The sequence below is a fragment of the Leucopleurus acutus genome, assembly GCF_964270905.1.
Source record: "Leucopleurus acutus genome assembly, chromosome: 1".
Taxonomy (NCBI): domain Eukaryota; kingdom Metazoa; phylum Chordata; class Mammalia; order Artiodactyla; family Delphinidae; genus Leucopleurus; species Leucopleurus acutus.
In genome coordinates, this window is record NC_139142.1 from 172,308,858 (window position 1) to 172,319,543 (window position 10,686).

The 10,686-nt window shown below is 60.8% G+C and overlaps 1 protein-coding gene across 4 annotated transcripts in view; it reads left to right on the forward strand.

Annotated features, from left to right (window-relative positions):
• APBA2 (amyloid beta precursor protein binding family A member 2) overlaps positions 1-8,856 on the forward strand; it is a gene marked incomplete at its 5' end in the record, with an annotated part of 61,634 nt that extends 52,778 nt beyond the window's left edge. For 2 of the 4 annotated variants that reach the window (XM_082851566.1, XM_082851563.1), the window contains 2 exons: positions 5,614-5,754; positions 8,521-8,856. In XM_082851566.1, coding sequence (XP_082707692.1) covers positions 5,614-5,754; positions 8,521-8,592 — 213 coding nt within the window. In that variant the 3' untranslated portion in view covers positions 8,593-8,856. The remainder of the gene's footprint in view (positions 1-5,613; positions 5,755-8,520) is intronic. The other 2 variants (XM_082851564.1, XM_082851565.1) reach the window with 1 other exon arrangement.
• Positions 8,857-10,686: the final 1,830 nt, after the last annotated feature.

The window sequence follows — 10,686 nt, forward strand, 5'->3', positions numbered from 1 at the left end:
GCCGGGAAGGTGGTCCAGCTGGTGCCCAAGACGAAGAAGGAAAGGGTGTGGGTGCATCTGAAGCTGACATTGGCCGTACCTTCCCAGCTGTGTGACACTGGGCAAGTCACTGAAGCTTTCTGGGCAGGTTGAGAAAACCCATGACGTACCGAGACCTCCAAGGAGGGCCCACTGGGCCCAAACTCTGCAGAGAAGAAAGGCCCCTTGGCACCATACCCAAGCACGGGGGCCCAGCCAGGCTGTCTGTACCCCCTGAGAATTTCTTTCCGGAACATGGCATCTGCCCCTGGAGTTGGCCAGTTGGTGGTCCAGCTAGCGCCACCCTGCCCGGCTGCTCTGCACACACACGTGTCCGGGGCCGTGCAGGAGGCTGCCCAGGGTCCCTGCCTGCAGCTTCTATGCGCACCGTGTGGATGGGCCTGGGAGCAGCTGGGCGGGCCTTAGACCTGCCCCTGACACCCTGAGCCACCATGCAGGGCCTGCCTGGGTGCCGTCCGCAGGACCTCTCTCCCTGGGGTGGGGGCAGGTGGGTGGTAGCGAGGACTGTCAGTGACCGGCAGCCCCTGAGACGGCCCTGCTTATGTGACCCTGAGGGCTGCCCCTGCCCTGCTGGGCAGCCTTGTGGGGCCCAGGCTGTCCCTCCTGAAGGGCCCCGGGGAGTTCGCCATCTAGGTGGGCCTGGTTCATGGTCTTTGTAAGATGCAGCCCCTGTCCTGCTGCGAGCCTTGCAGGCGGATGGCGTGATGCATCAGGGCCGGCTTTCCCCTCAAGGCGAGGCTCCTGGGGGGTGGCCAAGGGCTTTGCCTGTTCTTGGGGCCCGATGTGCCCCCCCCCACCACCAAAAAGCAAAATCCTTCCCCTGCAAATACTCTCTCCAGCCAGTTCATTTTAATCCTCACTACAGCCTAATAAGGAGCATGGGGACTGGTCAGGAAGCTGGGGCACAGAGAGGTTTAGTAACTTGCCCTGGGTCACACAGCTGGGGAGGCCGTGGGGATCGAGGTGGGGAAGGGGGAGGAGGAGACACAAGAAGGGGGGCTCTGCCTAGAGTTTTGTGGGGGCTGAATTGAAGCGAGCGGGAGAGGAAGGGGAGGCAGTGGAGAGGACAGGTGTGGGGTGGCCTGAGTGTGGCCTGGCCCTGAGCCTTCCCTCTCAGAGATGGGGGAGGGGAGGCTGGCGGGGGTGCATCCCTGGGGAGTTACAGGAGGGGTCTCTGCGGCGGGGGTGTGCGGGGATGTTCCCAGGTTGGTATGAGTGGCTGGGAGGCTGAGGCCAGGGGGGCTTCCCAGAAGGTTTGGGGGTGTCGGGCTCAGGGTCACAGCAGATCTGGGGTCTGGAACTGGGGAAGTATTACCCGCTGATTCTGAAGGCAGCGTTGCCAGGCTGCCCTTCCCGGGTCACAGGTGTGCACACAGGGGTCCTGGTGCCACCCACTGCTCGGTGCCTCTGCTGCTGGTCCAGGGTCCGAATCCCACAGTGTGTGCGCTTGGGGCCAGCTGTGGACGAGGAGCTGCGTGGCCGCCAGCACTACCCACCCACCACCTGGCATCCTGCCTCTGTGAATGGGGGTGCGTGTGCTAGGGGCCAGGAGGCAGGGGCCGTGGTGGCTCCCGGGGGCTTTCCCGTCCTGAGAGCACCCGGGAGGCGGTGGCTGGAGAGCAGGTGGCGGAATGCCAGGCCGGAGGTGGTGTTTGTCGGCCCCAACGCAAACCCGCTGCCGTTTTCTGCCTGATGCCTCCAGAAACGTTGCCTGTGGCAGGTGCCTGTTTCAATGTCTGGGGTGAGCAGTTAGGTGAAGTATGTCCCAGCGCTGGGGCGTCAGGTACGTCTGGGTGTTGTCTGGTGAGAGGTGAGGGGGAGGGGCCCTCTGCATGGCTGTCAGTGTGCACACACCGGTGCGTGTGCGTGCGTGTGCGTGTGTGCGCGCGCACTCGGGTGCGTGTGTTTGGGGGCTGCCAGCCTGAGCACTGGCCCCGAGGATGTCAGTTAGCTTGTGTTTTCTTTAAAGCAAGAGGCCCTGTGGCTGAGGAGCTGGATTACCTTGTGAAATCTGCCCCTCTCTCCCCCTTTTCTTTTGGCCCCGACTCTCTCCTAGAACTTCTGCTTTTCCTGGTTGTTTTGTTTTTTTTTTCAATTGTGGTAAAATACAATTAACGTGAAATTTACCATCTCAACCATTTTCCAGCGCGCGGTTCAGCAGCGTTAAGAACGTTGACATTGTTGTAGAACCAATCTTGAGAACCGTTTCCATCAGCAAAACTGAAAGTCTGTTCCCGTGAACACTGACTCCCCACCTCCCGCTCCCCCAGCTCCTGGTGACCAGCGTGCTACTTCCCGTCCCTGTGAAGTTGAATATGACATACTTAGGTACCTTATATGAGTAGAATCATACGGTTTTTGTCCATCTGTGACTGGCCTGTTTCACTCAGCAAAATGTCCTCAAGGTTCATCCACGTCGTAGCATGTGTAGCAGGATTTCCTTCCTTTTTAAGGCTGAATCGTGTTCCATTGTGTGGAAACGCCCCATTTTGGTTGTCCGTTCCTCCACTGATGGACAGTTGGGTTGCTTCTATCTCTTGGTTACTGTGAACCGAGCTGCCGTGAACATGGGCGTGCAGGACTTCTGGTTCTCCAGTCTGTCTAGTTCCATTGCTGCAAGACTTGTAGGCCTGCTGGGGCATCTGTCTGGGGTATCAGTCCATCTGTCTGTCAGTTCTAGGAACCGGGAAAGGCCACCATCTGGCCAGCTCTTCCTGCAAACCTGGGGCTTCCCTCTAGAGCCCGTGTCCGTGCGTTGGTCTGGTTAGGGAGGGCATCCCCTGTCCCCATACACAGATGAGGACACAGGAACAGGTAGCTGAAGGGACCTGCCCCAGACTCCCTTCTGGGCAGTGGCGGGGCAGGTGTTGGCCTGCACGGCTGTCGTGGGGAGCTTGCCCTCTGCCCGTATCAGATGCTGGAGTGTGTGGTCGGCGTCAGTGGGCGAGCGCACGCGTGGACCTGAGCCGTCTGTGAGCTGTGCAGGGGCTGTCCTGTTTGCATTTAGGGTCCCGGGTGTCAATAACCAAGTCACAGAGGTGCCTACAAGGCCCTGTCGTGGCCAGCCAGCCGCCTTTCCTCCCACTGGGACTGCAGGGCCCGCAGAGCCCACGGATCACGTGGGCCCCGCAGATAAGTTCCCTGCGTCCCTGGAAAAGTCTGCTGACCCCTGAGTTAGTCCTGCACAAGTGCTTTTCCCATTTTCAGCTTCATTACGCCCAAAGTACAAGGCATTCGTTTGCAGACAGGCCCCAACTGAGCCCGTTAACGCTCCTTCTAAATGGACCCCTCCTCTCTGTTCCCACAACACCATGGAAGAGATCAGGACGTCCGCAGCTGGGAGACACCAGCGTTCCTCCTGAGAGGTGCACCCTGAGAAATTAGAGCAGCCCAAGGCCCTGGGTTCTGGGGGCACGCCTCGTTTTGGAAGGCCTGCCGCCCGCACGCGTGTGTATGTGCATGTGTGTTTGTGTGTGCATGTGTACAGGCGTGTGCCCACATGGCCCTCTCCTCAGCACTTTCTGCTCCCCTCCTGCCCCCTCTGCCAGCCTGGCCTCCCAGGTTCCAGCCGAGGTCCCCTGCCAGGGTCTGAGTCCATCGTCCTGGCAACCCCCTCTTAAGGTGCAAAGCTATTTTCTCCCTCTCCCTGTCCCCTTCCCCTCTTTACCTTCTGTCCCCAAATCTCCACCACGAGGGAAGACGCTACCACTAGGGACTTAGGGAAACAGCGCCTGCTACGGGGTGTCCCAGCTCCCATCAGGAGCACCTGGGCCCTGCCTGACACCTGCCAGGTCTTCCTGAAGCCTGGATCTTCGAAGAGCCAGTTACACTGGGCACAAAATGCCCTTAAATCATCTGGGTGGGGGGCGGAGGGGATAAAAGTTAATCCTTGATACTGACAGGTAGGCAGAGCCTTCACAGCACAGGATGGCTGCTCCCCTTACTGGAAAATGGGTGGTGGGCTCAGCCCGCTTCTCTTTCTCCTCCCTGAGTCCGGTCTGGCCCAGGTGCTGCTGTAGGAGTGGCCTTGGGCTGTGACATCAGCCTGCATCTGTGTCTCCTTCTAGAAGGGAGGGGTCCTGAGGACTGGGAGGGCCCTCGAGGGCTTCAGGCACCGCACTGGCATTTACACACACCTACGCACAAAGTGGATCTGGAAAGACCACAAAACAGACGACAGGTGGGAGTCCTGCAGGGGTGCCAGGGCCAGCCTGGGGTCAGTGGCCTTTCAGCCTATCTCAGCCTTCAAAAGATGCCAGGCCAGTGCCGAGGGAGAGCACGGGCAGCTGGGCTGGAGGGGTCCTGTCTGGGGGTGGAGAGTCAGCCCCTAGCCAGTGGAGCAGCCCGGCCAGGGCCGGGATGGGAAGGGGCTCTGACCCAGGTAGGGGCCCCAGGCGGCGTTCGTCACAGGGCATGGAGGAGGCCTCGCAGCGTTGAGCCTCGCGGTGGGAAGGGAAGAACTCCAAGCCTGCGGGAGGCTGGCCGTCCTGCCTGCACCTGCGCCTCCTGCGGGCAGGCCAACCTTGACCTTGTAGGAGGCTGGCCAGAATCATACGAGGACCCCTCAAAAGCCCCAAAAAGCTCCTGGTGGCATTTTTGGGTTGAGGAAACCGTACAGACCAAGGCCTCCGTGGGTACAACGAGGCTGTCAGGTGATGCGGGGTGTCCCCCGGGCACTCGGGGGACAGGGTCCCACCAGCCTGGGCCTCTCCTCCCACCAGACTCTGGGCTCGGCCTTCCTCATTCTCAAACACGTCTGGTACAGGGCAGCCTTCAGGCAGGACGGCTGGGATACTACTGCGAGGGGCCCAGGGTAGAGGTGCCTGGCGGAGGTGGACAGGGGAGACCTCCAGTGCGGGTGTGGCTGTTCTCGGGCAGCCTCGGCCCCAGGGACGTCGCCGTCTGCCCTCGGCTGGGGGTGGATGAGAGGCCTGGTGCCCTGCCTGTTCCCTCCCGCCCCAGCCTCTCTTGCTGCAGTGCTTTCATCCCACCCCCCTCCCGTGGCTCCCACAGGGCCCCGGGGAGCCCCCGGGCGCAGCTGCCCCCCCCCCCCGCTCTCCATGGGCCCTGGGGCTGCTCGCCCTCCCTGCTGTCTGCAGGGACCCACCTTCTGACACCCAGTGTTTAGTGGATCTCACACACACGGGGGCTGCATCATCTCTGTCCATTTGTCGGCTGGTGAAATCACCACCTCCCCGTGCCGGGGGAGCAGTGACCGTCTTCACTGGAAAGAGGAGCAGAGTGGCTGCTGGCGAACCTGCCAGATCGGCTTTACCTGCACACCTCCCGGCCTCCACACCCCTGACCCAGGAACAGAGGCTCCGGGTGGCTGGGGCGGGGTGGGGGGGCAGATTCCAACCAGCGAGGGCGGTGGCGGGGGGTCATTTTCAAACGCATTCCAAACCGTCACCTCCCAGTTGGTGAGTCGGCAGACGGCATGTAGGAGCGTCTGCCCTGGGGCTTCATCCTGCGTGTGATGAATTCTCCTCCCCGTCGTTGGGGGCTGGAGGCGACTGGCGAGCGTGCCGGGGACCCTGTGCTGACCCGACCACCCTCCGCCCCCGTGTCGCTTAGATCTGCAGCCTCATGCGCGGGGGCATCGCGGAGCGGGGCGGCGTCCGCGTGGGCCACCGCATCATCGAGATCAACGGGCAGAGCGTGGTGGCCACGGCCCACGAGAAGATCGTCCAGGCGCTGTCCAACTCGGTGGGAGAGGTGAGAGGTCACTGCCCGAAGCCAGAACCGGGCTCTCGGAGCCCAGATGTTTCCATGGCCGACATCTAATCCCCGAGGGCGTGTATAAGGTGCTGGGAAGCACCCCAGAGCAAAGCCTCCCTTCTGGGCAGAGCCTGTCCCTGCGGGGACCTGGGCACATCTGCTGGCTGGCGTGCTCCCACCCGGACCTTCCTGAGCCTCCTCCGGGGCTGCATCAGCTGAGCACGGCTGTGTCTCCCACGGGGGAGCCTTCTGCAGGCGGGCTCTGGCACCCCCTCCTCACCCCGGGTAACTGTGGCTGATGGGATGGGGGTGGGCATTCGCAGGCCGGCCCTGCTGTGCTCCCCTCTCCCACTCTGCTGGCTGTACCCGCCTCCTTTTCTGCTTCTTTCTGGCATCAGTGCGATGCCATGCCAGCGTGAGGGTGGACGGGGTACAGAGCGGGGAGCTCAGGAGGGAGCAGGGTACCTCAGCGGGGGACGTAAGATGCTGGGAGTGGGGGTACCAGCCCAGTGCTGGGAAGGAGGCCTCCCCGGTGCGGGTGTGTGTGTGTGTGTAGGTGTGTGGGAAGCGGGGAGTCAGGGTGAATGGGTGAGTATCTCCCTGGGTGAAGCCTGGGTGACAGCAGCGCAGAAGGGGCAGACAGCGCTGAGTGGCGGGTGACACGGGACGGCTGTGGAGGCAGGTGCTGGGCGGGGAGTTTAGGTTTGATTCTGAGGGCGGTGGGGACCCAGGGGCTGTGTGGGGCGAGGGCACGGCTTCCTCTTTGGAGGCTGGTGGGGGGAGCATGGTGCTCTTCCCTGAGGGGCCTTCAGATCATGTCCGGTCAGGACACCTTTCCTGGGGCCACGTTACCGCACTCAGTATTTTGTGAAAGTCCCAAGGCTGGGGGAGGAGGCCTGTTTCCCTGCATGGGTGGTGGCAGACAGCAGCTCTCAGGAAGGAGGGGGCCAGGTAGGCGCCATTAGCCTTCTCTTACAAATGGCTTCAAAGAAAGGAAAATCCAATTGTCCTAAGTAGACGCCTCGAGACAGCCGCCCGGCTGGGGCCATCAGTCGGGCGGGGGAGCTGGGCTGGGAGCGGGAGAAATGCGTCCGACTGTCTGGACCTGAGGTGAATGGGTATCAGTCAGGCCGGACCTCAGGCCCAGGGTGTTGGAAGCCGGTCCTGGCTGGTCCTGAGAGATGAGCTTGTCTGCCTGTGTTTTCCATCATCCCTGAGCACATTTGGAAAATGAGTCACCGCTCACTAGACCTGATGTTTTGCTGGGCCTTGGGGCTGGGTTTCAGATTGAGGAATTAGAATGAATCTGCTGATGGGAAAAGGCATTGCAGGCTGATGAAGGAGCAAACATCTAAGTGGATCAGACAGATCCTGGTGTTGGGGGCCAGGGGGGGAGCCTGGGTGACAAGAAAACGCTTCGGCCAGACTGGCCATCTGGGTTGGTCAGATAAGGCCCGAGAACGGCTTGCCCGAGGAAGGGCAGGACTGGGGGGTTGGCTGCACGCCCCTGGGGGTGGCTGCACCTGCGGCCGCCTCTCCCTGGGCGCTGGAGGTCTGCCAGCCCACCCCCTAGAGCCACGGTCACCCACAGGGGCCTGAGCACGGCTGGGTCCCGGGCTAGCCTGCGGAGCAGGGTGCTTAAAGAAAGCAGAAGCAGAGCCCGGGGCCCAGGCGGGATTTAGGGTACGTGCCCCCCACGGTTGGCCTCTCCGGGCAGCCGTCTCTGTGCCTTGCTGGCGTACCCAGCCTCTGTGGTGCCAGGGACTGAGGTCAGGCCCCAAAGGCTCATTTGCTAACTGACCCCCAGGGGCTGAGGGCCTCCAGGCCTCCGCCCGCCGCACACGCACTTTGTGTGTGAGCCTCTGGGTCTCACGCCGAGGCAAAGCTTGCCCCTTGCAGTTTCCAAGGAGGCCTGGGCGCCCCAGCCTGCCTTCAGCTCGGTGCACAGTCAAAAGTCCAACTTTTTATGCACCTGGTGTCAGCTTGAGCTGAAGGGAAAACGGCCCTTGACCGCGTGTAAAACCCTCTGAAGACCTGGACGGGGCGCCCAGGTCACAGTCTGCGCAGTCAGGGTACGCTTTCTAAGCCGCCATCGGGGTGGTGACCACGGTGTCGACTTGAACAAATGCACAACGTGAGAGTTGTGAGTTGTTTTATTTGGGGCAAAATGAGGACTGCAGCCCAGGAGACAGCATTTCATATAGCTCTGGTGAACTGCTCCCAAGAGGCAGGGGGGAAGGTCAGTATGCATGTGATTTTGGTGAAGGGGGAGGACATGCAATGGAGCACGTATTTTTTGCAGGAGGCTCTGCAAGTCTCCTGAGGGTTACAGCTAGTCATGAGCAGCAGACGTCACCAGGAAGGATCTCGGTGCTTTTCTAGATATGAGGAGATGCAAGAATTGGGCTCATAAAATGGGCTCCTGAAAATATCTCACTATCTGAAGACCTGTTCTCCCAGTTTTCCCCAGAGCACAGAGGGCCTCATTCCTGATCTCCACCCTGAACTCCTTTCAGGGGGTGTTGAAGGTCAGCAGCTGCAGTGGCACCTGCTTCAATCCTTGTAGAGGTAGATGGCAAGCGCCCACGACAATTGCCAATTTGTAGCTGACAGCCCACAGGTCATTCTTCCTCCCCTCTGGACGCTGGTACTTTACACAGGACACGCTCAGGGGACTTGGGCATCGCTGGCCTCGCATGCGGGGGACGGGGGCGGGAGGCGGAGGCAGGGAGGGCTGGGTCAGCCCCTCTCTCTCATTGGCAGATCCATATGAAGACCATGCCTGCCGCCATGTTCAGGCTCCTCACAGGCCAGGAGACCCCGTTGTACATCTAGGCTGCCCGCCTGCACCCCAAGGAGTGGGAGCCGGACCCAGGACCCGACCCCTGAACCCACAGCCCACCTGATGACACTGGCTCCTCCAAAGGGCATGCCCTCACCACCCACTTTTTTTTTTTGGACCAAAAGGGGTCTTTTTATCCAAGGAGAGTCACAGGAACCAGTCTTTGTAGAACAGTCACGTATTTGCCACATTCTGAATTTTCTCATTGCGACGGACAAGGGTTTGTCTGTACGTCCGTGTGGTGTGGAGCCGTGGAGGGCGAACGTGGGTGCCCCCGGATGCGGCTATGCGGGGAGCCCCTCGAGGACAGCGCGCTCCAGGGGGCAGCAGCGGTGTGCCCCGCCCTCAGCTGGGGCTCGGGTTCCTGCGGGGAGGGCGCCCCACTGCCCTGATGGCTGAGTGTGGGCAGCCAGCTCTCAGGATGGGACTGGTCACTGAAGTTGGGGGACACGTGGTTGTATTTCCCGAGAAAGGAGGCATCCCTGAGTTACGTAAATGGTGAGATCCACAACCTCAAAACTCCAGCCTATTCAGACAACATCACCATTTTGACTTTCGACAACAAACTGCTCTTCAGACGTTAGGATCTTCCGACGACCCGTGACCATGTCTGCCGCCCGTGCCCGCCTGTCCGCTGGCCCCTGGACGCCCCTGGGCAGCCTCCCACACAGGCCGGCGGCCTCGTTACAATCTCTGTCTACACACACGCATCCACACGTGAGCTCCCCCCTCGGAAACCAGACCCTCCCCGGACACCTGGAGCCTGCTCTCCCCGGGGGCCTGCGCGTCCGGGTGCCGTCACCGTGAGCAGTGTTCCAGTGCGTGTAGGTCAAGTGCAGCATAGTCTAGATCCGCCCCGCAGAGCTCAGTGTTCACGATGTCATTTTGTCCGGAAGTCTCTCTCTTTGGCCCAGGCCTTGAAGATACACTGTGACTTAAGAAGCCTTACCATGCCGTAACTAAGCTCTAGGACCACTGGATGAGGGTGACCTGTGTGTTGCATGCAGCTGACCTTGGGAAGACTCGCTAATACCACTAATAAACCTGAGGTCATGATGGAAAGCTGTCCGTGTGGCTGGTTTGTTGACGGAGAAGTGGCCGCCCAGCTTTCCTCTAACTCCGCCCCTCACAGCCCGGCTCCGGGTGGGGGCCCTCCCTGCCGGGTCTGAGGGCTCCAGGCACCAACCCCGCAGGAGACAAGCTCCTGACTAATTGGATGAGGGAGAGTGGGAGGCTCGGGCTTCTCCTGGTTCAGATGGGAATCATCTCTGGGAGAGGTGTGTGCGTGTACAGAGCAGAAAGCAGCCCACCTATAGCCTGGCTCCTTCCCTGGGGCCGCCCTGCAGCCCGTCTCACCTGATAGCAGGACTTGGCAGTGCTCCCGTCACTGACTGCGTTCTGTGGTCACCGTCCTGGTCCCGGTGTCCCCTGGCATGGGGATCTGGTCAGAAGCCCTGGGCGGTGTTCCAGCATGTTATCAAGGGACACTGGGCAAGCCAGGCCCCTTCTCTGGCCGGGATCTTAGTTCCATGCTGTGAGCCACTAGGCGGGGATGGCCCACACCCTGGGGTGAGAGCTGGAGGAAAGGGGCCTCGGCTCAGGGGGGCCCAGGGGTATGGCCCTGCAGCGCCCAGAATGAGGCAGGTGAATGGGCTCCGGAGAGGAAACCCATGGCTAGCAGATGACGGGGGGCAGGTGTCCCTTCATGTGCTACACATTTAAAAGAAAAAAAAAAAAGAGAGCTTTAAGTCAAGGGCCTGCATTCCTCCCAGAAGCTGGGGGACATGTCCCACAGAGGGACAGCTGTGGGCCGGGCGCCTGCCCTCTCCCCTCACACCCGCAGGGTCTGTCTCCAGAAGGATGTTAGGGAACACAGTCAGGTGCCAGGGGTGGGTCGTGCTCCGTGGTCGGTCGTCCGGCCTGAGCCCTCGCTTGGCACCTGGTCACCAGCAGTACACACGGCTCTCGGCATCTGTCCCGATCAGACCTCAGAGACAGAGGCCAGAAATAGTTTTTATTAAAACACTGATCATTATGAAAACACCTTGAGGTACATTAAATAAATACAGCCTGCCAGTTGTACAAAC